The sequence below is a fragment of the Bradysia coprophila genome, assembly GCF_014529535.1.
Source record: "Bradysia coprophila strain Holo2 chromosome IV unlocalized genomic scaffold, BU_Bcop_v1 contig_81, whole genome shotgun sequence".
NCBI lineage: Eukaryota > Metazoa > Arthropoda > Insecta > Diptera > Sciaridae > Bradysia > Bradysia coprophila.
The window spans coordinates 1,896,978-1,924,899 of NW_023503375.1; the positions used below are offsets into that span (position 1 = coordinate 1,896,978).

The 27,922-nt window shown below is 36.0% G+C and overlaps 2 protein-coding genes and 1 long non-coding RNA gene across 6 annotated transcripts; 1 reads left to right on the top strand and 2 right to left on the bottom strand.

The window, feature by feature from the left end:
* Positions 1-3,554: 3,554 nt before the first annotated feature.
* LOC119072361 (putative mediator of RNA polymerase II transcription subunit 26) lies at positions 3,555-27,881 on the top strand. Of its 4 annotated transcripts, none has more exons than XM_037177554.1 (16): positions 3,555-3,753; positions 9,177-9,426; positions 9,489-9,816; positions 9,902-10,317; positions 10,393-10,584; positions 10,654-10,728; positions 10,784-10,978; positions 11,550-11,643; positions 11,709-11,889; positions 12,189-12,260; positions 13,297-13,529; positions 13,598-13,651; positions 15,068-15,124; positions 15,188-15,295; positions 16,874-20,295; positions 27,273-27,881. In XM_037177554.1, the coding sequence occupies exons 1-15, from the start codon at positions 3,737-3,739 to the stop codon at positions 20,191-20,193; spliced, it is 5,592 nt and encodes a 1,863-aa protein (XP_037033449.1). In that variant the 5' UTR covers positions 3,555-3,736; the 3' UTR covers positions 20,194-20,295; positions 27,273-27,881. The 4 variants fall into 4 exon arrangements, with proteins under 4 accessions (XP_037033449.1, XP_037033445.1, XP_037033448.1 ...); XM_037177550.1 differs by having other exon boundaries at positions 3,556-3,753; positions 15,065-15,124; XM_037177553.1 differs by having other exon boundaries at positions 3,556-3,753; positions 10,657-10,728; positions 15,065-15,124.
* LOC119072364 lies at positions 7,605-8,097 on the bottom strand. Its single transcript, XR_005086849.1, has 2 exons — positions 8,039-8,097; positions 7,605-7,686 (listed from the first exon to the last, which is right to left on the bottom strand). It is a non-coding gene; the product is annotated as an uncharacterized LOC119072364 (long non-coding RNA).
* LOC119072362 (leucine-rich repeat-containing G-protein coupled receptor 4-like) lies at positions 20,871-22,413 on the bottom strand. Its single transcript, XM_037177556.1, has one exon. It carries the CDS (start codon positions 22,312-22,314, stop codon positions 20,902-20,904), a length of 1,413 nt encoding a protein of 470 aa, XP_037033451.1. The 5' UTR covers positions 22,315-22,413; the 3' UTR covers positions 20,871-20,901.
* Positions 27,882-27,922: the final 41 nt, after the last annotated feature.

A 27,922-nucleotide genomic window follows, 5' to 3' on the forward strand; every position in this document is an offset into this window, starting at 1 on the left:
AGCGATTTTTGTTTGTTTATTTTTGCTTTCTGCTTATGAATGAGAAGTTTACCTGTTATTTAGCAACAGAACGGTAAGCAGTAGCCAATCAGAGCCGATCATATATAGTGACAGGTGTATATTGTATATATAATAAGGACCTTTACTTCTTATATGGATTTAGTTAGAGATGGTGAGAGAATAAGAGAAAGAAAATATAAGAAAGTAGTTAGTTTTAAGGTTGTATTCGTAAGTAATTACCCATACAAGGTATTGTACTGTGAATCATAAACTGTTTCATAAACGGGATTCCCACATTTTGTGTTAAAATAACTGAAAAGATAACAAATTCAATGTGCAGAACTCTTTCGTTTACATTATTAGGTAAAATTGGGCAAAACGTTTCAATGTATGAGGAATGGAAAGTTTTCAAAGACCCATAGAACAGTGACACATTTTTGGCCGAGACATTAAATGTAGAAGACGAACATGATTTCAATTATTGTAAATTTGCATAAAAATGCAGGCCAGGTATGGTCTGTCCAACATTAGTATGGAGCGGAGGACATAGCGATTTCATATAAACAAACTCAACTTTTCAATGAAAATCATTGAAAGGTAAGTTTTTCATATGAAATCGCTATTTCCTCCGCTCTATACAAATTTTGACATGATTTTGAATGATTTTTAAAGTATACTTTCAATGCAAAAATGAACCGTCACCGTTTTATACACGGCAGAGTAAGACCAGGCAGTAGTAGTTCATTTTTCGAATGTCAACTCTGCCATGGTTCAACTCTGCTTGATGGTAAAAAAAGAAGATTTCCAGGAATGTCACGGCCAGAAATATGTTCCTAAGATTCCTAAGTTCTATGGTTTTAATTAGAGTCCCTAATTTTGAAACATATATGCAAATGACAGTGTATGAATCTTACATTCCATGATGACACATTCGGAGTGTATGTATGTATTTATCTATAATGTTTATCGAGAGATAATTTCTGTCGAACTGGCCACTCGTCAAAATGAACAAATTTAATATGTTTGTAAACAGAGCGTGACTATCTTATTTTTCATTCATGAAATTTTAGACATGTGACCCTGAGACCAGTTAAATTTAACTAGTCCTCGCTCTCTCTAAACACTATACCACTCTCTTATCTACCGAATAGATGTATAATATCCGTTAAGAGGTTTTATCTTACTAGGGAGGTAATGTGGCCTTTCCCTCCCTAGGGAAAACTCCTTACCGTCCTCATAAGACAAAACTCAATACAATACACGAGAAATAATGTGATATCTGGTATAGCGATGAGTATCTACCTCGGGCTGAAGCCCTCTGTCACTTTTACTCTGGATACGAGATATCACATTACCTCCCTGGTATTATACTATAATAGTAACATACTGTCATTCAAAAACGTGAGATGAAGTTAACTTTACTTCACATAGCCAAAACTTTACCTCAGGTTTTTGAATAAAATAACTTATTTGGCAATGGGGCAAATGATGTATGTTTACCGACTGTGTGAAATTTGCCGATCGAGGCGTAGCCGAGGTCGGTAAACACACAAGAAGTACCATTTCCATCATTTGCTCCATTGGTAAGTAATGTAGTATTGCTCGTAAACTCCCAGTGGGAGTGAAAATTGCTGCAAATATGTAATGGTCATTTTGTCAGGATGGCAAATGATCTAACTTTACCGAAACGTAAGTAACTTCTTGCCATAATAAGTTTTTGTATATAAAGAGAAGTACAATTTCGGTCTAGACCACATCCGTAATATTTTCGTTTTTGTTGGACATACCTCCACCGCATAAACATATACCAACCGCATAAAAATTAGTGCTGTGAATTTCCATATGAATTCGAGTCGAGGTTTTAGTAATAGAGTTTTCTTGTGCTACAGTTACTAATGGCGAGAAAACATCTAAAATTAATCCAATTCAGTTTTGGATTGACAAATTAATATTGACGAGCACACGTGCATTGAAACTGTAAAGAAAAATTCAATCTTACTCTTACAGTTAAAACTACACTTCTCCTCAGACATAAAAAACATTGTGTCGCTTGTCATCTGTTTGAATTTTTGTTCGTTTTTTTTGTTTTTTAATTCTATTAATTGGCAAAAACTTAAAAGTTGAACTTCATTTGCCAACCATTTCATTTTCAAACCAAAGCACAATAATTCCCAGAGTATAAAAAAGATTGTTCCATAATGCGCAACAACCTGACTCTACGAAACTACATCTGCGACGACTTTTCCAATTCGTATTATTGGACACGTTTTGCGCAAATGCACAACGGATTAGAAAGAGTTTCTTAAATTTTGGCGTACGTTTGTAGCGAATCGTGGATGGGTAAGAAATGAGTCATGTTCATGCATTTACTTATGATAGCCCGGTTGCAACACGCCTTTCCAGCGTTTTGATCTCTGATGTGCCTCTTGTTCAGCATTTAGTTACTGGCCAGCTGATTAGCATTCTCCCTCAATCCATCATAGCTCGAAATGACCGTACATTGAACACCATTCCTTGTACTTTCGTTTAACAAGGCACAAATTACATTGCTAAAACGAGAGCCAGTTCTAAAACATTGAGACACTCGTGCTTAAAGTCTATTTTCTAGCAAGGCGAGAAACCTTAGCTCTACGTGTTTCTTATGCAATTGATTAATTCTAGTCGAATGAGTATGTAGGCAAAACGGTAACATTTTCCCTCCGTGAAGCAGACCAATTCTTAACGAATTATACTCGTCGTGCAGAAGGATAACAACTTCAATAAGATTTTGAACCCTCGAGTAAATGGCAGATTCCTAAAATATCAACACTAATTTCCACATTTTTAAGTACTTCTTTAAGAGACCAGAAACATATGCCATAAAAGAAACAAAACAATCCGGGACGTGTTTACACTGGTAGACATGGTCGTTCGTTCTATGTTTTTTTATAGTTTCTCTACTGCTGAGTATAACTTCGGAGTACATCTACCCAGAAATAGTGTTAAATTGTTGTGTCAATCATACCGTATACTCGCCGGTCTTGTTTCATGGTGGCTGAAAATTTACCCAGCGTTTCTAGTGAAAAAGTAAGACTTTGGGTAAGTTGTGTAGCATCATTAAAATTTTAGTTTTAATTGGCTACAACCATAGTTCTTTAGCTTCACCATCGATGAAAAATCCTAGCGAAACAAGGGTCAATTTTAATCGTATCAACTTACGTCCAAAGATTGTTACCTTCGTGCTGTTAAGCGTCTGGGTAATTTTATGTAGCAAAATGTCAAAATGTATGGTTAAACAAATGAAGTAGAAGATTTTAATCAAGCAGTAAGCGATACTTTGAACAAAAGAAGTAATAGATTCAAAGATATGTTTGTAGTCAGCGGGCGATTAAATCGATTAACCCTTACATATTAGAGACCATGGAGATATGTGAAAAATACGAAAATGGTTTTTTGTAAAATTCCCTCCACCTCACCACTGTTACGTGCAGGCAAAATCGAGATTTTATTAAAATTTTCGGTACGTGTATGATCAAATGTGGCACAATGCCAACAGATCTCACGAAAATGTTCAATGATTATTTTAATTAGTACGAGTTGGACATTCACGCAGTTTAATATTCGGGAATCGCTTTTCGATCGTTTTTTCTGTGCGAAAACTTCTAAGTAAAAACTTTCTAAATTAGTAAAAATTTCAAAGTCCAGTTGTGCGTTCGTAGGCTACCCAAATTTTAGTGAATTTAAATCAAGTGTAACAATGGAATCTTCCCCAAGGTAATCGCCGCAAATCTTTTCTAATCCCGACAAGTCCTTGTGAAAAACCCATAAAAATATTGTGAATTTCGGAAAAATCAAAAAAAAAAGAAAGAAAAAAACGAAAACGAAAACCGAATGAACTTAAAATTTTGTCTGTCTCCGGTTATATTGCTGCTTCATGGTGAATTAGACAATTTTCGGCACTTCTAAAATTAGCCGACGATATTTATAGATTCAATTGGAATATATGAGTTTTGAATGTTTTGTTTTAGTTTTATTACACATCGGCAGTGTTAACAAATTCAATGTTTATATCGGTGATGAATTTGATTGTTGAAATTATTTGTCAATACCCTGCCCAGTATAATATACACAATGAAATGGTCAACATTTATTAACACAACTGCGTTGCATTTCTATACAGCAAAAATCAACAGCGAAAATCTACAGAGAATTTGAATTGCTATTTGTGTAGCGGAGAGTGACTCGTTTTCAGGAAAGGACGACAAAAATATAGAAATGAATCAAATATTATTGCGCACACGACACGGATCTATATTATACACCCACTTATACCATATGTGCTGTGTGCGGGTGTTAGTTGTAAAATGTTTTAAATGATCACAACATCGAAATCTGATTTTCCAGCAAACATTTTCACAATTTTGTAATAAAATTGTCATCTTTCGGGTGGTACAGTGACCTGCTATATAATTTCAACCTTGTCTGCTAACAGTTTCCTACGCAATAGTCCGTACTCCCACTGATTTACCGAATATGCATGTAGAATACCACTTGACATAGTCATTTACGATGAATTGTTTTCGTTTTTCGTCCACAAGGTGTAAAACACTGCGTTACAGGGAAAATTTATTGTTTTCGATGGTATCATCAGTTATTTCTGTGAATTCATTCCCCAGAGAGTATCGAATCGAAAGAGGTATCAATCTAGTCATGTATGTACGATGTGGACTTGCTACTTTCGTATACCTAAATTACACTTCGATTCAACCTAACTTTCAACCATTAATTCATAACATCCAATCGTACACTTCAAGTGCGTGAAATATATACTTTTCATGTGTGGCCACATAATCTCCAGATGATGAAAATTGAAATGATTTACATTGAAAATCTTCATGCACTTGACGTCACAATTGTTTGCTGACACCTTTATCGCATGTGTAGTCGGTTCGGTTCATTACAATTTGATGAGTTGATGGTTAAATTAATTGTTACTAATGATGCAAGTTATTAAAAGATGGTCTGGTCATTGTACGGTTTTGTTATTTTTGAATTCGTCCGATCGTAATATAATATTAAGTTACACGAACCAAACGATTATTTCAATTTTATTCTTGGTGGTGTGATTCATGTCTGTATGAACATTGCCCGTACAGATTTTTCGTCGACAAACAATTCGTTGTGATCGATCTAGATGGTTGTGCTGAGGGGTTGAAGATTTTCTTGATATCTAAGGCGGGACGACTAACATTCTTAAATAATGACATTTACCATCACTAACAGCTCAGCATCTATACAGTGCCTTGGTCCTAATGAATTTAATGTCCTCGCATTCTCTATATCAATATCCCACGGCCATGACCCAAATACTCTCTACGTAAATGAGACCCTGAATAGTAATTCTACGAACATAACAATTCACAAATAGAAGTGCCATGGCTGAATCATTGTTTATTTTACACCTATGACCTATCCCACCATTTATCACCGAATTCCGTACACTTTTTCATACGAGGTGTGTAATGTAATTTACTTGTAAGTCGCATCGACATTAGCGTTAACGATCATTTTCAGACGGCTTCAGATAGTAAATTACACTAAATCCAAACCGTTACGGATTGGTGTGAGTGTGAGACACGTGCCGAGAACAAGACTCATAATCACTGTTCAAAATACACATGCCCAAGGACATAACCGATAGTATCAGGCGTTACCTGATGTTGATGGGTGATAGCTCTATTAACTCGTGTGGACTATGACGAATAAAATAATTTGGTGGTAGTAGGAGCAAAGGAGGGAAATCAAAAAGTTCGTGTTCCTCAGTCCTAAGGATTTTTTTTTAAGTTTAAGAGAGTTAGGACCTGCGTCAAAGTGCTTTACTACCGTGTCGCCATGATTACGATTTCACATTTTGTACGAATACATTTTGTACGATTTAGTAACAAGTGGCGTGATCATTTCAGCAATGAACTAACCAGTGACCCCAAATAGTTATTTGTTAACCTAGGGAAGAAAAGTTGGAAATTTCATTTCGAGGGTATTGTTTGTGTAGTTTAAGCGATTTACATGGAAAATTTTAAGCGAATGAATAAAACAGCTGCGTAGGAACCGCACACACCGTTTTTAAATTAAACAGTGTCCTCTAGCAAATTTCGTTATGTTAGGAGTGTATGGCAGAAGACACTGTCAGATATTAGGCCTCCGATCATATCGATTTAACTGATCAATTAATAAGACAGAGAAAACTGATCGTATTGAACTGCGACAGTCTCTGAATTTTAGAAATTTTTATTGCAGAAAAACATTTTAAGTTGAATGCGGAAAAGCGATGAACTCGACGAGAGAATGTGCTCATAAATAATTAGTCACAGTACTATCCTGATGTTTTGCATGAACAATATTTATGTTGTGAAAGACATGCTGCTGATATCTAAGGTATTCGGTATTCACTCAACACACCTTCAGTTAACTTAAAAGAAGAAATTTGTACAATTGTGTAGACTTTTTCATTAATTATCCCAACCGTTTGCAATGTTATGACGAGCAAAAATTTCTCTCAAATTCGATCTGTTTCAAGTATATAAGTGTGTAACACACATCTAAATGCACGCATCGCACGGAATATTGAAAATGATTTTTTTTCTCACTATTATTGTAACACATTTCGTTTTTAAAAATAGCCCAAAACGTAACTGACCTCATTCATACTACATAAATTGTAGCAAAGATCGTGAAAATGAAATAAATTCTAAATTTTTTTAATAGAAAAATATAAGGTCAATGCGCAAGTCGGATTCGAAAAGATATTTTGTGCAAGAAAACGCTGCGAATTTGAACCATTTTGCAATTTTAAGTATGGCTTTGCCAGTCATTAATGTAATTCAGACAAAACATAAAGAACATTTTATCGCTGAGACAGAGCTCTAACACTCCCAATAATTGGGTTCAGCTGTATTTAGATTATCACGGCCCTACGTTAGTGAAGGGCCGTGACGCAAGTCCGTTCACACTGAAAAATTTGTCAAAAATTTTTTCCGGAGGACTGAGGAACATATATACACGAACTTTTTGACTTTTACCCCTTCACCCCTACTACTCCCCACTTATTTCATTCGTAATCTCGGAGTCCATACGAGTTCAACGAGCTATCACACGCCTCATAATGTTTTGATTTGGCCGAGATATTAATTTTCAAAACTTGGACTTTTGTATGAAAAAATGTTTTTAAATGCGTTTTGAAATTGATGAATTTTACACACCCCCCCCCCCTGAACCAAAATAAAGTTTTACCGAAAATGCACCCAAAAATTGATTGCTGTTCTGAATATAGCGACCCTAGGGGAGTTCAAAACGACTAAGAAAAAAATGTATGGGGTGGGGAAGCATCTGGTCCAGCTTAACGGACCATCGTTTTGAACTCCCCTAGGGTCCCTCTATTAAGAACAGCAATCAATTTTTGGTTGCATTTTCGGTAAAACTTTATTTTGGTTCAGGGAGGTTTGTCTACCAACATTTGTCCCTTTGTCACTTTGTTACTTTGTTACAACGAAACTTTTTAATTTACCGGTGGATTTGGCTGAAATTTTCAGGGTATGTTAAGGACGTAATTTGAAGGAATTTTCTTAAAAGCTTATAATTTCGGAGCTATGAGCGTTTTGAGCCATTGAGCTATGGGACCTATAACTCGGAAAATACTGCAGATAGAAACTTCATTTAAAAGACAAATTTATAGAGTTTCACGTTCCAAAGATTATCTGTTGCAGAAAATTTCTATTGCTATACAAAGAGGCAATGCGGCATGTATTCTTGGAACCTTAGGAAGTAATAGAGCGGATGATTTTTATTTATTGTAATATTTGTTGATTGAAAAGATCGTTTTTTTTATTGACTGCCCCGTATGCGAGCAGTCTTTTTTTTCGCTTTGAATAAATAAATAAGTTTCACATTATATTCGACACGTGTTTCATGGTTTACCTAAAAAGACATCTATTTGGAAGCTATGAGCGTTTTAAGTGCGAGCTATGTCAGCCATAACTCGGAAAATACAGCAGATGGAAACTTCGTGTAAAAGACAAAGTTATAGAGTTTCACATTCTAGTCGACACGTGTTTCATGGTTGTCCTAAAACGTCGCTTTTTTGGGAGCTATGAGCGTTTTAAGTGCCTCAAATTTTCGATTTTGGTCAAATTTTCGATATTCGTAAATTTTTCGATTTTAGACTTTTCAATTTTCATCAAATTTTTGAATTCCGTAAAATTTTCGATTTTCGTCAAATGAAAGCTGGAAGGTTGAGATCAAAGGGAAAGTTATACAGTTTTGTGAGAAGAATATTTTCGTTCAAACTGCACAATATGATTGTCTATTATCTTCGACCCAATTCTAAAAAATCACAACTTACAAAAGAGCTGATATCGCCCAAAACCACTTGCAGTGGAGGTGTGACACAAGTCCTGTTATCCACTTACAAAAGAACTGATATCGGTGTAGGTGACGCTTACAGATTCGACACGCAAAAAGATATGCGTCACAAATGGCAGCTGACGAGGAAAGTACGCGAAAGTACGGCCGAATCATCTGCCACTTTTTGACGCAAACTTTTTTATTTAATTTTCTTCCTAAAATTTTTCTGGTAAGATTTTTGTTGATAAAACTTTCGCATACTTTCCTCATCAGCTGCCATTTGTGACGCATATCTTTTTGCGTGTCGAATCTGTAAGCGTCACCTACACCGATATCTTTTGTAAGTGGATAACAGGACTTGCGTCACACCTCCACTGCAAGTGGTTTTGGGCGATAAACTATTGCGGCAAGAAACGCCAATACTTTTGAGACCACTAGTCAGGAAAGTACATACAGACATTGGGTGTAAATGTGTCAGTGTAGAGGAATATCGTCATCATAATCAAATCAAATTAATTGGCTGAGTGGAGTTCTTTTTTATAGTTTTCACTTTCGAAAACAGCACAGTTTGCAAACCATTACGGTTTGTAGATCCAGCATTTGGCTCGTTACCAATGCAATTAATTTGAACTTAACGAAACTATGATGACAGGAAGACTTAGAATAAAATGTCTCGATATTTTACATTGTTGAATCAAAGTCTATTTTGAATCTCTAGAACAAACAGAAATTGTAAGGAGATCACAGACAGTGGAAGTAAAATCTAGAGAACTATACAAAACAATCGATCTTTTTAGGTGTGGCACCTTACCAATGCCGCCTCCAATGCCTTCAGCACTGCCAACACGTCGATTGCAAACTCAGATGCAAGAAGCACCAGCTTGCGTTCAAAATGCAATGATGACCAAGGACAAGAAACCATTTACTTACACACCAGGTGGTATTGATTTATCGCAAATTAAGTCGCCGCGAATGGCACGAAGAATCGAAAGAAATGCGAACTGTGAAGGTGTAACGAATGTACCGAAAGTCTCACCTCTCGCTCAAGTAAAATAAAATGTCCAGCAGGCAGTTCACTGATACACTTAAATGACGCTTATATTTTGCAGCCAAATAAAACAAATTTACCATCGGTTGTACCGTCTGGCATGCCAGTTCAAGTGTTTCCTACCGGTCCGCCAGCTCCTCCTCCTCCACCACCCAAACAACTTCAAAATGATGTTAACAGAAACACGAACGGCACACAGCGAACAGAGAAAACGCCAATAAAGAACTTTGAACCACCGCCGATCGGATTTCGACCGGAAATTAAAATACCGCCGAACCCAATGGCTAGCTTAAAGCCGGCACCAAAGCCACAAATTAAAAATGATTTTTGGGTTGAAGAGTACAAAAAGGAGCGGTCTAAGAGTCCGCTCGTTCAAAAAGAAGATCAAAGTAAGTACCGCACCGCAATGACGAATGCTTTTTCGCTCAAACCGAACGCTCGCTTTACCACAACTCCAATCGACCCATTTTACAGATAACATCACATCGAACGACTCATCTAACACAGAACAATCACTAACACCGAAAATCGAAAGTCCAACGATTAATTCTGTACAATCAGTGGAACAACGTCCTAACACACCGAAACGACAACCGAGTCCGCAACGTATTTTAACACCTACTGCAGAATCTCCGATGCCGCATTGTGAATCTCCATCATCGAAAGCCGGCTTATCACGGGTTGATAGTCCATTTTCAAGTCAACAGCCCAATCCTTCTCTACCGAAGCCGCTGAGTCCGATTAAACTGGACATTTCGAGTCCGAAGCCGGTGGAAAATCAGAAGCAACCAGAAGAGGTCCTCTCGAGGCAACAGCGTGAACAAATCCATCAGCAAGAAGTTCTAGATCAAATCAGACGACAACAGAGGTGGCAATCGCAAAACATTCAGGTTAGTGTCTATTGTCTACAAAATGGTAGGGGGCTTACCCGGAGAAATGTTAAAATACAAAATTGAAATATTTAGCAACAACAGCAACAGCAGCAGCAACAACAACAGCTGCTCCAGCAGCAGCAATATGAACAACAGCTCAGACAACAGCAGCAACAACAAGAACAATATCAACAGCAGCTTAGACAGCAGCAACTACAACAGCAGCAACTACAACAGCAGCAACAACAGCAGCAACAACTTTACCAACAACAACAAAGAGAAATGGTAGGATGATTACAATTTGATCATAGTTTTCGTTATCCCTAACTCGTATCGGTTAATTTATCTGATTAGCAGCAGCAACAACAATTAAAACAAGCTCAACAGCAACAACAGCTTAAGAGGCCTGATGCACAACCAATTCAAAATGTATTTTTAACGAACAACCAATTCTGTGTCAATTTTACAAGAAACTAATTTCAAGGTCAACGTTGGTGCGTACAACACCCCGTCACCATCACACTCCGAAGCGTTTTCTTTATTGACTCAAGAAACACCTCAATGGATGGCCAGACGAGGAACCACAAAAGAAACTCCTGAGTGGGTAGATCGAGACGATAGTTCTGCTAAAAATAAACCAACTTCGCAAGAGGAACGGCCGCAGCAAAACGCTCCCAAGGTAAGGTGATAGACAAGTTAACGAATTTGAGGATTTGAGGTTTTCTTAGATCTTAATTTCACCAATTTTTAAACTTACATACATGATCGGGAAGGGTCTGAGTGTTTTTAATTACGTTTGCTCGGGACTGTGTACTAGCAGACCCAGTGGCGCCGACTTCTTTCACATTCAGATGAGACAAATCTTAGAATTTGTCAGTTTTTAAAACTTTACCTTCGGATTTTTATAATTCTGGGTATGGCGACCAAAGCTTGGATGTACATCATTTGAATCAACCACCAATAATTTTCTTCCAATTTCTGTCATCTGTTATCATTAGCAAAGATAAAAAAGCGACATAAGCTCTGACTAGAGAGATGTCATATAAATAACAAAAAAGAATGTTAAAACAAATGAAGTAAAAGATTTTCTTCTCATCTGTGCAAAATAATTACACCGAAAGAAGTAATAGATTGCAGTAATTATGTCCATACCGTCTTTGTAAGGTTTAGAATTGTGCTAGAATAATATTTTAGTTGCAGCTGTCTTGAAAACATTTTACTAATTCTTGCAATTCCACTTCCATATCCAGGAACGAATTATCCCAATTCAAATTGAAAGAACTCCACCAGTATCATCCGGTGGTTTCGACTATCCGCAAACATATTTCAACAACTCAAACTTTGGTAAAACTTGTTTTCCGTTTTTAATATTGATGGAGAATAATATGGGTATTCCGATTGATTTTAAGCCGGATCTCCCGTACAAAATCCAAACAAATTCGTTGACCAGGGCTACTCAAATTTTGCACCATCATCTCAACCATCTGTTCGAGTGGGTAGAACAGTGCCGATAAAAGTGGATGGACAGATAAGCCCGTTTAATGTAACTGTATCGGATCCGATGTCACAGTCACCAGTCGTTATGCAGAAGTAAGTACAAAAAATTTGGTATAATTTTAGTCTCTTTATGGCGCCAAGGATTTTCCTTTTTGAACTACAATGCAACTGACCGAAAGATTATAGTAGGATGTGGTGCCACGAACCTTAAAAAAATGCTTGAGTAGTTATCATGGCGAGCTCTTTACTACAAAATTTTGTTTAAAATAGAATTTGGTTGATTCGGCTTTTGTTTGTGAAACGATTGCTCGCCTTTCTCTGTGCGCAACTTTAACTCTTCAACCATGAACCATTAACCTATTGACCTATTGCTTAATCTTTCTTTGTAACAGAGGCAATCATAAATTTATTATTCACGACTGTCCCTTTGAAGCCGAGCTACGCTTCAGAAAAAATAGGCTCAGGTACAAACGTATGTGTAAATAAATTTTCAACATTTTCATCTTGTAATATAATGGGATTTTAATAATTTATAACATTTCATTGATTATTTATTATTATTATCATCATCTTATCTGTGTATATATTATATACCGAGGTAATTGTATATGTTGTGCCTGTCATGTCGTTTATGTTGGTTACGATCTAATGAAACACGACATTAAACAACATTTCATTCAAAGGAACACATTTTCCATATTTTATTTATGTTTCACACGAAATAAAAAGAATTGGAAGGCGGTGCGTGCTTGTAGGGCAATTTTAGTGTTACACTTTAAAAATTTTATCGTTGGGAATCGTTGGTGGAATACCCTAATCATAGCCATAGATATTGAGGGTGGATTAGAGATATACTCCCTAACTGATGTCATTACATTTATTCGACCGTCAAATCTCCGCTCAGGTGATATTTCATTGAGCTATGAAGAAAACATTCTTCACAATCTTAAAACCTTTAACAAACGGCAGACGTGCCGATTATTATCTATTACCCTTTTTGTTCAAAATAGAGTGTTTGACACAAAATCTATTTTTTGCTTAGCTTTAACATACGAGTTTAATGATAATTCCAAGAACCACCTTTGTGTACAAGATAAAACGCACAGAAAGACTCTTTTTGGAAGAGTTGGTCATTTGTTATCGACAGCGAGAAGGTTTTTATATAGAAGAGCTCTAGGTAATGTGGCCTTTTATAACAAATTGTCGAATGAAGTAAAAGATTTTCTGTAGCAGATTTAGTGGTCGTGCTTCGCTTGCTGTTTATAAAATATGAAGAGAAAAGAAGAAGTTTAGAGGAGGAAAATTGTATCGAATGTACAATGTACATTGTACATCTCATAGCATGTTCTCATCTATTAACAACCTCATCTCCCCATTAACTCCTTTTTTAGTTTTTCACGAATCATGCAACTTGAAACAGTAATATATTTCTAAACAATTTCAATGATTTAGCAAGTAACTCCTTGTCACTTTAATAAACTGAACTAAATTTTCTGACAGCGATCCACGTACCCTTGAACGGCAAACCAGTTGGGGCAACTCATCACCAAATCAGTCGAAATCGTTTCGCGTACTTCAAAAGATAACCGACCATGAAACGGAAACGGCAAATATGCCAGCCGAACTTCAGGGTCCACAATATTCGAAACCGCTTGGGCCAGCTGATATGAATGAAAATCAGTTGAGAAAGCTGCAGTTGAATGAAAACGAAATGAGGCGTTTGAAGAATAACGGTAAGGGGAACACTGTTGAGACTGGTGAGAGAAGATGTTTTGAATGATAACTCAAATGGTTTTTCTAGCTAATGACGAAAGATGGGGTCAAGCGGCACCTACAAATGGAGCGGAAAACAACGGTTTGTTTTAAAATTAAGAAATCTTTTAATGACCAACTTCAATCTTTTGACTAGACTATTAATATTTAAGCCTTCCGGACCAGAAAAACACCTCATTAGCCCAATATCCCATATTGCCCGGAGTCAGAGCAGGCCTACTAGACTATGGATACTTGTAGTAGAATAAATGGTGGTATAGTAGTAGAGTAATTCATTTGAATCATTAGTAAGAACTAAGATATTTAACGATCGTAAAAACTATCTAATTTTTCTTGTGGAAAATGAGAATGGGACATCATTAACCTGTTACAGACGGCAAGAATTTTATTATCGGGTCTATTACTTCCATAGATCAAAGTATTTTTAATCAGTTGATTTCAAATCTTGTACTTCAATTTTTTACCATGCATTTTACCATATAAATGACCATATTACCCATAGCTTGTCATTATTTTTGTCATCGTTATCAATCGTTTCAGCAAATGTTGTGAGTTCAGTATATATTCAGAGCCAAATATCCTTCAGTAGGATAAGTTCTACGAGCAGAGACTAGGATATTATATCAGCTTAAGTCTTGTTCTTGTTGGAATTTCACGGATTCCAATCCGGACTTCTAATAAAACTAAGATGTTCACACTTTGAACGTGAGTGACTTGTTCCATGAACAAAGCATCGTATTTATACCTAATTCTAAGTCTACTACGTTGATATCCATTTCATTAGGCTACTAATCTAGTGTTCGACTTGAACGACTGCCTCCTCAGACGAAACGACATACTAACCGCCATACCTGGAATTTTACTCCGCCACCGGTCTTGTAGCATAGCTACATTCGCTTGCACTTAACAGTGCCACAACTTTCCACAGATCACATACCAACCACAATTCAATCGTACAGCGAGTGTTATTGACACCCCTTCCAGTGCAAACTGGCGCTGCAGATTAATTGCCACAGTTCAATGTGTCTGGGCCCATAACCTGTTGGAATTTCACGGATTCCAATCCGGACTTCTAATAAAACTAAGATGTTCACACTTTGAACGTTTATTAGAGAGTGACTTGTTCCATGAACAAAGCATCGTATTTATACCTAATTCTAAGTCTACTACGTTGATATCCATTTCATTAGGCTACTAATCTAGTGTTCGACTTGAACGAGTTATATTAATTGTATAACTCCAACAGTTCTATCTAAGGCTCGGAACAGGTCAGGTTTTTTCAGGTCAGGTCGAAACAGGTTAAAGATCACTTCAGGTCAGGTCAGGTAATTCAATTTCAGGTCAGGTCAGGTTAACAGATATTTCAGGTCAGGTTTCAGGTTGACCTGACCTGTTCCGAGCCTTAGTTCTATGTGCATATCAGATTCAAAAGAAAAATTGCAAAAGTTCGCACAAAAAACATTTCATTTTAATAACGGTACATTGTCTTTTCCAGTAGCGACTTCAAGACCATCTAGACGATTCGCACAACAACAACACGTCTTCCAACCGGAAGGTAAAATTATGTCAGTTTTCCGTAGTTCAATTTGTTAAAAAAATATTTTTTAAATATTCAAAGATCAATCACAAAACACTTACCAAGCAGACCCAAAACTGTACAGTGGAAGTTCGATCCCGAGTCGATCGTTTAAAATTTTGCAAGCAATGGTGACGCCGGAAAATGCAGGTTAGTTCGATCTAAGTTTTTCGAATTAAGAAAGAGAAAGAGAAAAATCAATTAGAAATTCCAAATTCAAAATATTCAAAGAACATTGATGGGACAAAAATCGGTTTAAAATCAATTAAAACATTCAATGTGTACATAAATACAGAGAAATACTTCAAAATACTTCAACATCTATCGAATCATTACGACAAAATTAATTTCTAAAATTTTATTTCAATTTTATATGTTCTTTAGTTTAATTATTTTTTATTTCACTTTGCTTTGCACATTTGGAAGTAATAACAACAATTTTTTAATTTTAATTTTTAACTTAATCTTTATTAATTAATAAACAAAAATGAATTTCATTTTGAATGTAAAATCCATTCTGATTTTTGACGTCGACTGTTAAACTCATGTCTGATAAAACCTTTTGCAGACGGCTAAGCTAAGCCAATCTCACAGGTTAATGTGTAGCCTAAACTAATGAAGTAAAAGACTTCGTTGAATACAATCACTACGCTGGTGGTAGTTAAAGAATCAATATTGGCATATTAATGAGCTTGCCGTCTTCGGAAGGTTACAAAAAAAAGCGTTAGACTTGTGTTGAAGATTGCATATAATGAATTATTTTCTCCGGACAATTTGAAGAAAATAATATTTTGCTATTTTGGTGAACGATTTTTTACTGTTTACGATAATCATAAATATTTTTGCACCAAAAGTGATAAACCGAAAACAAAACAAGTAGCTCCAATAACTTCATTATACAATTGAGATTTGCGCGATTAAACTGCATAGAAAATTAAGGCGACAAAAGTTCCAAATATTATATTCATTGTGCCTTTAACCTGTAGCAGGAAACTTTTACAGTTGTCAAATGCCAAGTTTGTATCGAAATATGAAATTGACACAAATTGCAATGTGAAAATTGTCCCCAAGTTTGACATCCAGGGACGTAGCTAAACAGGAATTTCAGGGCGGGCTCAAGACTAGAAAAGAACTTTCTATACAGCAAAATGAAAGAAAAACCGGTTTTCTAGAGATCTCAGCCCTCTCAGGCTCCTTAGTAGCTTCGGCCCTGTTCACATCTTTCATCAAAAACTACCAATTTTGAATTCCATATTTTACGGCGGCGATAGTTAATCAATCAGTATCAGTATCAGTTGTTGTCAGAAATTGCTCCATGAAATCTTTGAGATTGAGAAGTGTTTCCGCTAAATTTCGAATTGTTCAGAAACGGCCCATTATTTGCAGCAATGACAAAAATTAGCAAAAATCGCCGGTTTTTCTATGGTGAAAATCAGATTAAAACGAGTGAAGTAGCAGATTTTGTGTCAAGCCGTTGGCGATGCTTTGATCAAAAGAAGTAGCAGATTTAATGGTTTTATGTGGAATTGTGTTTTCCGTCTCTAAAAGTTCAGGCGTGGTAGTCACTTCTCTTTTATTTTCTTAAATACTACAAAATTAGCCTGTTTTGTTATGATTTATAAACTCGCAACGCACATTAAGAAACTGGAGCCCATTTTCTATGCAGTTTATTGCTTAAAAATTTTCACACATTTTACATTATATTTTTCGTTGTAATTTTTTTTGTAGCTGAAGATGAAACCTCTGACATCGATTCACAGTCACAACTTTGTTTTTCGAATGAATCCAATTCCTACGATTATCCCTGTAATTCCTATGAAATCGATAGTCCTTATTCCGATTACGAGTACGTCGCATTTGACACAACCAAACAAAATACACAAATACGAAAGAGTGACAATTCCCTATCCAGTATGGATATGCCACAAATTGTCGTGACTCCGACACCAGAAGATGAACAATCGTACCGAGAACAGCAACAGAGCGAAGCGGAAAATCTTCAAAAAGAGATCGAGAATAGAAATACATTTATGATGCTTTCGCAGAAGTTACGATCAATGACGGAGCCTAATGACGACGACGACGAAATTTATTGCGATAATAGTCGCTACTCTAGGCATGACGTTAACATGCGTCGACGGCTTACGCCCATAACAGAATACTCATCAAGCTCGAGTAACTGCAACATTTCCAGCCTAGAAACAGATACATCGGATGAGGAATCTGACCTGGAGACCGATGACAAGGAGCCGGAGCTACCAGCACGAACACCATCATTAAAACGATTTAATTCCTCTCTGAAAGTTGCAAATAGTTTCACTAATATGAAAACTGAGACCAAATCGAATGACAGTGACACGTCGGACGACGATGATGACTCAGAAGAAAGTGAATCAGAGGAAGAAGATTCAACTGATACCGATAAAGATCATGCACATCAAATGATAAATGGGAAAGAAAATTTGAAACGACAATGCAGTGGTCTACTAGGTGTTATTGCTGAAGAAGAAGAAGCACTTCAACCTAAAACAAGATCCAGGACAAGTAGCTTCAACAGTACGTCAACTTTGAGTGATTCAACCACAACTGCTAAAGACAACAGTTCCAAGAAAACGTTTGTAACACCCAAAGAAGAAAAAATTCAACCAAAAGTTCAACCGAAGATAGAAAGGAAAGAGGATACTTGTCAAAGCGAAACTGAGTACGAAACTGAGTACGAATATGTAACAGAAACAGAATACGAAGAGGAAACGGAGTACGAGGAGGAAACGGAATATGAAGAAGTTACTGAATACGAGGAAGTAACCGAAGAAATTGAAGTAAAGGAAAAAATCGCAGCCACAAAATCAAATGATAAAAAACCAGCGCCTCAGATATCAGTCTGTCAGAAATTGGCAGAAGAAGAATCAACGGAAGACGAGTCAACAGAAGAAGAATCAACGGAAGAAGAATCGACAGAAGAAGAGTCAACAGAAGAAGAATCGACGGATAAAGAAAAGAAAAGTCCTCTTGTTGTGAAGGTCGTAAATGGAAAGCAGATACAAAACAAAAAAGCGGAAGAAGATAAGAAAGAATCTATTCAAAAGTGGACACCGCCAGTTAAAGTGGTTCCTATTGCAAAACCTGCTCCACCTCCTCCACCACCCAAACAGTTTGCTATAAACGCAAACACGGTAGGGGCACCACGAACTCTGAATACCACAATAAAGACTTTCCAGCCACCACCACTTGGATTTAGACCAGAAATCAAGATTCCTCCAAATCCTATGACTACACTAAGACGTGTTCCTCAACCAGAACCTAAGAATGATTTTTGGATCGAAGAGTATAAGAAGGAAAGATCTGCGGTAAAGAGAAACGAAAATAGCAAATGTGAAGAATCTGAGGATGACGATGAGGAAGAAGATGATACTGACGATGATGAAGAAGAGGAAGTGGATAAGGAAAAATACCAAAACAGCTATTCAAACGTTTCTGTAAAAATTAAGACTCCAGAACCTATAGCCAACGAAGTGAAAGCCAGTTTCTCTTTCAGTAGAAAAGACATCGCCAAAAATAAAGACGAAGAGAGCAAATGTCTAGAACTTCCAATCCACAAACCGGATAACAATAAAAACCACAAAAATTTCATTCAGCCATCCGTTTCGGAAAACGATGTCAGCGTTTCATTTAGCATTCCATCAAGAAGTAGTTCGACTGAGCATAACAGCTGGCAGAGCAAAGCTTCATCGTTGGATGCTTCAAGCTCTAGACCCAGTATAGAGTATGAAGATTCAGATTCAGAAGTTTCGGTCAACGTATTTTTGCCGAAACGAGCATTTACGAAAGATACTAATAAGCAGACGACAAACTCGATTGACTCCATAGAAAATAATGTTAGGAATACAATCACTACCTCAGATAAGCCACTTGTTACTAATAAACAGAACTCAATCAACAACACCATTAAAGATGAAAAAACTTCGGAAACTTACGAGAACACTGAATCTGATGAGAAGGCTGAAGAGCCTATTATTTGTGTGCGTGAAAAGATAGCAATATTCGAAAGTCCTGCGCCGTTCAAAAAGCCTGAAAAGACAACTACCAACAATTCCAAGCCGCCTGGTCCAATTAGGAGTTATCTGGCTCCTGTAGCTGAAGTCAAAGTTGTTACAAAGAAACCGTCCTTAGAAGAGTCTGAAATCGAAGATGATTCTGGGGTAACATCCGATGTCAGTCGTCAAGACACTGACACCGAATCAGAATGTTTCGTCGAACTACGTAAATTAACACGCTACCAGCGAGCTGCCACACATTCTCGATTATTTAAATTATTGCAGGGAGACAATTTTGACGAAGAAGACGATGAAAGCAATGAACCGGTTCAGCCGGTTAAACAAGAGAGAACCAGAGTTGCATATAAGCCGAAGAAGATCGTTCACAACGTTTCGATAACTCGCAGAACGAATCCAAATGCTGTCAATGAGATGGAAACTCATGCACAGCGACGACAACGTTTATCGTTAAATTTCCATCAAAGCTCCAGTATCGACAATGATAATATTTCAACGTCACCATCGTCGCCGGTAAACGAAAATTTGGTTAAAGAACTTGTCCAAAGTATACTGAAGAAGGAAGGCAAAAGCCTTCAAAATGTTCCAACCAGTAGAATACACGCTGCGGCCAAACGCGTTCTACAAGAGGATCTGGATTCGCTGGACAACACATGCAGTTCATCTTCATTCGAATCCACTCCCGTTCTAACACCACAAGAATTCAGAGGGGACTATTCCGATTACTACGACTCTTGGGACACCGACAATCGTGAATCGTACGACATTTTACCGTCGAAAGCATTTAAAAATTTACGGGATCAGTCCATTTCCGGTCGAAAGCGACAATTGTGGGCAGCTCGGTGTCCACGAGTCTTGAGCTCGAAAAGTGTTAATCGGGATTTGAGTCAAGTCGTTGAAAATTGTGAGCCAACGTCTCCCGATCCATATATTCCATACACGTTACCACACAAATCATCCAATCGAAATGTCAGAGGTCTTCAATATCACCAGTGATGATTGAGATCCACCTACATTACAATAGGCCCCCCGTGCGTGCGCTCTGATTAAACACGGTTTTAACCAAATAAGATGATGAATGAATTAATTTGGCAAAAGGTATTTAAAACAGCAAAATTCGAAGGTTGTTAATTTTACATTTTAAACACAAGAAAATTATGTAATACGCCGAATAAAATCATAAACATTTTGAGTGTATATTTGTGATTAAATGCTTTACTTGTTCTACCAAATATTTTATGTCATAATCACAGAATGTGCCAAGGATCATTTGAATTTCATTTTAGATACACTTTAATCAGTTCAAGTCATATACTATGTGTACTGTACACCTACCATGTATATTAGGAGGGATCGATTTTCTGGGCTGCGAAAGAGACTATTCCACAAAAATTAGAATTACAGTTGGAGACAGTGAAATTTCAGCATGAATTTGCTTCAGCTGTCTTTCAGCTGATCCACACAAACAATCAAAACTGTTCAAACTTTATACGGTTTTACCACTACCATGCGTGTGTGTGTAACAGCTTCAACCGTATAAACAAGTAGAAACAGTGTTACTTGTATGTGTGGATCAGCTGAAGCAAATTCATGCTGAAATTTCACTGTCTCTAACTGTAGCCAAAGACCTGATAAATCTGGTTTGCCGAGTGATTGATACCGATGAAAGGAAAATCTAATGCGAAGTGACTTTTATTAATTGCTTCAATTTTTCGTCAAATTTACAAAAGTGATAGGGTTGTCCGACAAATCCAAATTACCGATTATTAACGATTCTGTGGACGCGTTCTGCGAAATATTCGACAAACTACTAAAATTGGCTTGTGGATAATCATTTTTGTTCAGTTCAAAACTACCGAAGAATTTCGTTTTATAGAAACGGTAATCAGAATCATCATCCTCAAACGAAAGTATATCTTTGATCCCGTTCAATTCTTCCTTCTCGAAATCGTCTGCGTCGTCGTTGATTCGAGCTCGAACTACCGCCTTTGTTTGCAAATCTATGAACTGTGGAAATGCATTCAGATCAATGGACTCGAGATTCGGAAGAGGCCATCCCACTTGTCTGCTCAAGTCCAATTGGACTAGTTTAGGCAAAACAGCAAATGCATTGACATCCATGGTCGATATTGAGTTCTCCCTCAAGCTCAGATATTGCAGACTTACGAGTCCCTTGAAAGTGTTTTCGGGCAGTGAGGTTAGTCGATTGTTTGTTAAATCCAGTTTCTTTAAATTCCCCAAGCTCGAAAATGCACCAGCCTCGATGTTGCGTATATAATTGTTATACAAAAATAGACACCTGAGACTGCTCAGTCCATCGAAAGCACCGACTTTCAGCTGCTGGATCTGATTACCTTCCAAATTCAAGAAAATCAAATTTTGCAATTTCGAGAAGGCCGTGGTACCGATGTCACTGAGCCGATTGTAATCGAGATACAAGTACTTCAGCATCTTCAAATGGTCAAACGAGTTTCCAGTCAAATTTTTCACATGATTCATATTCAAATGTAACAATTTCACATTTTCCAATCCGAAGAAATCGATGTCACTCAAAGTTTCGAAATGTCGACCAAGGCTCAAGTATTCCAAATTGTTCAAGTCACGAAAAAATCTCGTGGGCAACGATGACCGACCCCAATCCAATAAAGTTAAAAATTTCAATTGATGTGCACTCTCGAATGCTAAATCACTCAGTTTCAACTTATTGTCATTGATGACCACTCGTCGCAGATTAGGCAAATCGGAAAAAGCCGCATCTAAAACCTCAGCATTCGAGTATCCAATCGAAATACTTTTTACCTGATCCATTCCAATGAAGGCGTGCTTTTGCAACGATTTCGTTTCGTGAAAAAAGGAGAATTTTAGTTCGGTGAAGTTCGGGAACAAATTGTAATCGTCAAAGGTGCAAGTCGCGATATCAACGGTTATGATGTTGTTCCGGGGAGTCATTTCCGTTTCATTTTCACATCCGATATTGTCATCATTGATGACGTGAATCGGTTTGGTGTCTTCTGGTGAACAAATCAAATGCAAACGGTTTCCATCGCTGATTTTACAGTATTTGGCGTATGAAAACGATAAAGCTGTCACCAGCAACACCAAAACTAAACGCTTCATGATGGAGCACTTTTGACTATTCGGATGAAATTTCAACGAGCAACTGAAACCGTTCTTTATATTTGCCGAATTCTATTGCTGTCAGCTTATCTGAATATAACTGACCTTTACAGAACCAACCATCGGTTATTCTGAATCAACAAAAACCAGATGATAATACGAATGGAGTAACTCGTTTGACCAGTTCTTGCTTATCATCAATTCTCACTACTTAGTTTCATCGTGTAGTGATGATATAAAAGCTGAATGGTAAATTCTCATTTTTTTTTTTTTTTTTTGAAAATGACTAATTTGAGGGAACCACACATCTTTAACGGTTGAAAGAGAATTTGCTAAAATAAATTAATCGCAAATTTTTCGACAAATTTATTGGAAAATTCTCTTTGATTGTTTGACAAATCAAAATTGCCGAATACCAGTGAATTAGAGTCAATTGTCACATTCTTCGGCAAGCCATTCGGTTCTAAGATAACAATTTCGGTTCGACCGGAAGCTGCCGAAAATTTCCGATTGAAAATTTAGGGTCCGACGCGTCTCCGTCAATTGATGAAATCGCCCATTTGAAAAAATTGGGCGAAAAAATCTTTCGCGCCGAAGAACATCGACCTAATCATACCAGCGGTTCTCTAAATAGAAGTTTTGGCAATACCCTCTCTAGCAAACAAACTACATTTATTAAGGTAGTAAAGACTTGAGACTGTGAAACAGAGGTCTGCAAGGTTAACTGGTATAAAATTAAACCGAATAAAAACGGTTAAATAGAACACCATGAATTTTCTGGTCATCGATAAAACCATCGCTTTTTATGGTATTCGTAACTACTACGGAAAATTATATTTAAAATTAGTACGATCTTTTTTTTCCGTTAGTTTCCCAAAAAATAGTAAAATTACACGTTTCTCATCAAATTACGACGATTTGCGAAAGTTTTATTCTAAACTAAAAATTTGTGGATTTATTTTGTACCATTTTCGTTCTAGTTAACTGAAACACCAGAAAATTTGCAGTAATTAATTTAACCAAATATTTTATGGTTTAAATTTAAACTACAAATATTGTTAGTTATGATTGAAACCATTTTCTGTTTGAAAAAAAGCAGTGAAACAGTTAACCTTGCAGACCTCTGCTGTGAAACTCTGCTACTTGTTTATGATTCGTGAGTCTGTTCATCTTAATGCTAAGTTTCCTCGTACCATAAAAGCACTCCGTGTGAGAGACAAAATTAGTTTTTTTTTTCGTTTATTTGACAGTTTGCTCTCTCACGAAGTACTTTTTGTTGAGTGGAGTGGACACTTAAGCATTAGTTTCCTCTTACCAAAAAAGCACTCCGTGTGAGAGATAAAATAATTTTTTTTCAATTTTTCCTTTGTTTATTTGACAGCTCGCTCACTCACGGATCTCTCACGTAGTACTTTTTGTTGAGTGGAGTGGACACTTAAGTCTTAAGTATAGTTTCCACTCAACAAAAAGTACTCCGTGAGAGAGCGAGCTGTCAAATAAACAAAGAAAAAAAAATGAAAAAAATCAATTTTGTCTCTTACATGGAGTACTTTTTCAGTAAGTGGAAAGCAAACATTATGAAGAATCAGAGTTTCTCGAACTTATTTTACACTCTAATTCGATTTTTTAAAGATAGTTTGTTTGCTAGAGAGAGTATTGGTTTTGGTTAATTGTTTGAATTGAATGCCACAAATTGGTTTAAAATGGGTCTGAAACTGTGATATTTTGATTCAACATTTATTTTATTTTTTTCTTCGAATGAATGTAATCTTCAACAATTATTATTTTAGAAATGTAAACTACAGTTTAAAAACAATCAACTCAAGCTATAGAAGAATTTATTTATTTTTGAAAAGATTTATAAAATAATTTTAGCTCAAGAGATCAGCCATTTGTCCTTATCGAAATACATAATTGATGTCTTCATCAGACATAAAACATAAGACTGTAACTTTTGATTTGACTTCAACTGTTCAAATTCATCCGTTAGCATTACATCATAAAAAGCAGCATCAATTACAAACGAAAATTTGCATTTTCTTTACAAATATTTCTTCATCTATTTCAGTAACAGTAGTAAGTCCAAACCCTCTTGTGTGCATCAAATTTAAACGTTGAGCATTTAATAGTTACAAAGATAAATGAGATTAAAAATAAAATTGTTAACGTCCAGACAAGAGGAAGCAAATTAAACCCATTTAAAACCAATATGTAATGGTTGTTTTTGAAGGACAGATTGTGTGAGTGGCATGACAAATTCAGACACTGCATTAACTTCTCTTTTGAGTAATTTAATTATGAAACATTAAAGCGTAATTGAACCGTAGTTTTTGTTGTTATTTATAAGTCTGATAGAGGTATGTGTGAAGTGAATCGTGCACGATGAAAGTATAACCATTTAAAAACGACTATTAAATCTGTTACTTCTTTTGTTTAAAGTAAAGGTTTATTTTGTGGGATGCAAAATCTATTACTTCATCAGTTTCAAAGTTCATTTTGCTATATAAGTTATCGTCATTCGCTTATTTTTGTCGAAGTTGTGGATAACAGATGTGTAGCCGTTTCTACAGCTTTTACAGCTTTTATATTTCGATTAGAATATGTGGTGTCAAAATATTACTCTATTTAATACCATTAGTACCACTATTAATGGTTCGAATGGTATCAAATAGAGTAGTACTTACTTTGACATACCAAATATTTGCTGTACTGTACACATAACTAGATACAAAACATCATCAACATTACATTTACTATTTTCACACATGTTTCTAGAAAAACCGTAAGTAGGGCAATGTCATGAACATTTACATATTATGAACTCAAATGATCCTTGCACAGTGATATCGAATTTTTAATAATTTTGATCATTTAGTCAAAATCATGTGGTAAACTCCACCTTTGGCTATTTAATTTAGTAAAAAAAAAAAATTCAATCAGAAAAAATGCTTTTCAACACAAGAGCTAAGTTTTAGATGCAAATTAAGTGGTTTTTCGTTTACTAATGAGAACTGAGAAAAATGAAAAATTTTCTTAAACAAAAATTAAACTCGACAGCAATCTAAAGGTGAAGTTTTCTAAATGATATATCATTAATAAACTCTGTCTATACCTATATTGATTGATATGGTGTAGGGGCCATATTATGTGCTTAAAAAAACGTCTAAACTGAATCGTAGTTAAGAATTTCCTTTTAATTTCATTTTAAATTAGTTCACCATTAATAAACTTACATAATATTTTCGTCATTGCTACCGTATGTCTTTTAAGATTCTTTTTTTTTTTGTAAGAACAGTATTTACTAACCTTTCACAAGGACGTCGATTTTCTATCAATTTGATGAATTTGCCAAATGAAAGACGTTTCTTTTTTAAACAAAAAATTCATATGAAGAACGAATAATTTTGCACAAATTCACACTTAAGTCATCAGAAGCTCCATCTCGTAGTAGGGTAAGTGTGCCAGTGTGCGGACATGTATTTGAGTATTTGGACGACTATTGTTATTTCATTATTGCTGAATTTATCTACCGAATTTACTGAAATTTACCAAAGTTTACTGATTTACCGATTTATATACAGTCAGGCAGTGAAATTTCATCATGCTTCAGCTGTACAATCAAAACTGTTTAACCTTGTTTATACGGGTGAAGCGTGGTAATGGTAAAACCGTATAAAGACAGGTGAAACAAATTCATGGTGAAATTACACTGTTTCTAACCGTATCGATAAATTCAGTAAATGTTCGGTAAATTTCAGTAAATTCCAGGAATCCACCATTTTTATGAATGAAAGAACAATCGGTTTCGTTACTCGTATACTGGCCCTAGACACAGATAGGGTAATCCGTGCTCGACGCGTCATTTTATTATTTTTCATAAATAAATTCATTAACTGACCATTCTTTACTGTTGCGACATACCGTCAGACATTTGTTTAATAATTAATTTGTTACAAATACAAAAATAGGACAAATAGTTCCAGTATGAATGGTGTCTGCAACTGCGAGTAAAAAAACGGGAGAAAAATATGTCGCTACCCAAACGAACTTGCAGATATTTAGAAAGTTATTCTGAAGATACATTAAAAGATATAGTCAGGAAAATCTGTAGAATTCAACCTTGACGTGATATTAACGAGAAACACAATCCACGCCAAATTTCAAATTTGTGGCATTGGAAAAATATCAAAAAATTATCATTTGTCTTTTGTCGACTTAATTAGCGCAGTGTCCCTCGGTACCTCTTGTATCTCATAGCCACTGTTCAAAACCTATGTCGATGTGTTATATTACCCGATACGAAAAACGTTTGTTGTACGACTATTTTTGAGTACTAGAAGGTGGAAGATAGTGTAGATCAAGGCCTTCCTCTTCTTACATTGTAGAAAATCAAAATTGGTGTCAAAATAAAGGTATTGGTGCCAAATAACGAATTAAATAAATTTTTTGTTGAAACGCATGCAAGACAAGTAAAAAATTTGAAAATTTGACTTACCGAGCATTTTGACACCAACTTTTGGATTTTCTACGATAACGGTTGAGATATCCACAAGGGCTGCTCTCGTTAGGGTCCTTCTAAGGTACACAAATAACAGTCGTATTGTCGTATAGAACCAATGTTTTTCGTATCTAATTTAACAATTTGGCGTAGGCCTTTCACTGGCTCTTAAAAAGTAAAAGTTTCGCTTGAGACAGTCGAAGCCTAAGACAATACGACTAATTCATTTCAATTAACACATTCATGTAGAGCTCTACTAGCTTTGAAATTAATGTTAACATTTTTGTTTAGCGTCTCTAATTGTAATTTTAAGAAAATTAGGCATAACTTTTCATCTTTTCACGTTGTAGCTATGTATATTTTCGTAAGCAAAAATCTAGTTCGATTATATGAAACATGTTTTTTCCATAATAAAAATATTCTTTGAAGCGATACTAATTCAAAATTTTCATTATTTCAGGTCCTGGTCAGTCAGACTTGTGAAAGGATTCCACAGAAAATTTTATAAAATATTTTTCTTTTCCGAAAAATGCTTTTAAATGCAATTTGTTTGTCTCCTCTTCTGTTTTTTTTTATATAACCTCATTTCTAATTGTTTTTTTCAAAATAAGTATAAAGTGATTCGACCGGATTCGACAGTGAGAGGGAACCAACACAGTAACAGAAATTCTGCTTCGTATTTTTTGATTTCTGATAAACTTAAGATGATAGTGGTACTTAATTGTTGTTAAATAATTTGCATTTTGTATATTTACAAACAGTTATTGTTTTGTGTGCAAAGCAAAAATCGTTTTGTTTCTTTTTTCACTACAATCGGGTTCCCTACTAGATGATGATTCGATGATAAACGAATGCTTTTAGGAACTGACAAGAAAAGAAATCGGTGCAATCGAAATACCACCATTATGTCACAATGAATTGATATCAAAGAATAATTTAGAATAGACCATGGTCGCGGTCAACGTACCTCAACAAAATTGAGATACTGCGAGAAATCTAACCTGTTACAGACGGCTGTCATTTGTTATCGACAACGACAGCAAGAATAAACGATAAGCTTTGACTAATGAGGTCTTATATAGCAAAGACAATGTTTAAAAAAAATGAAGT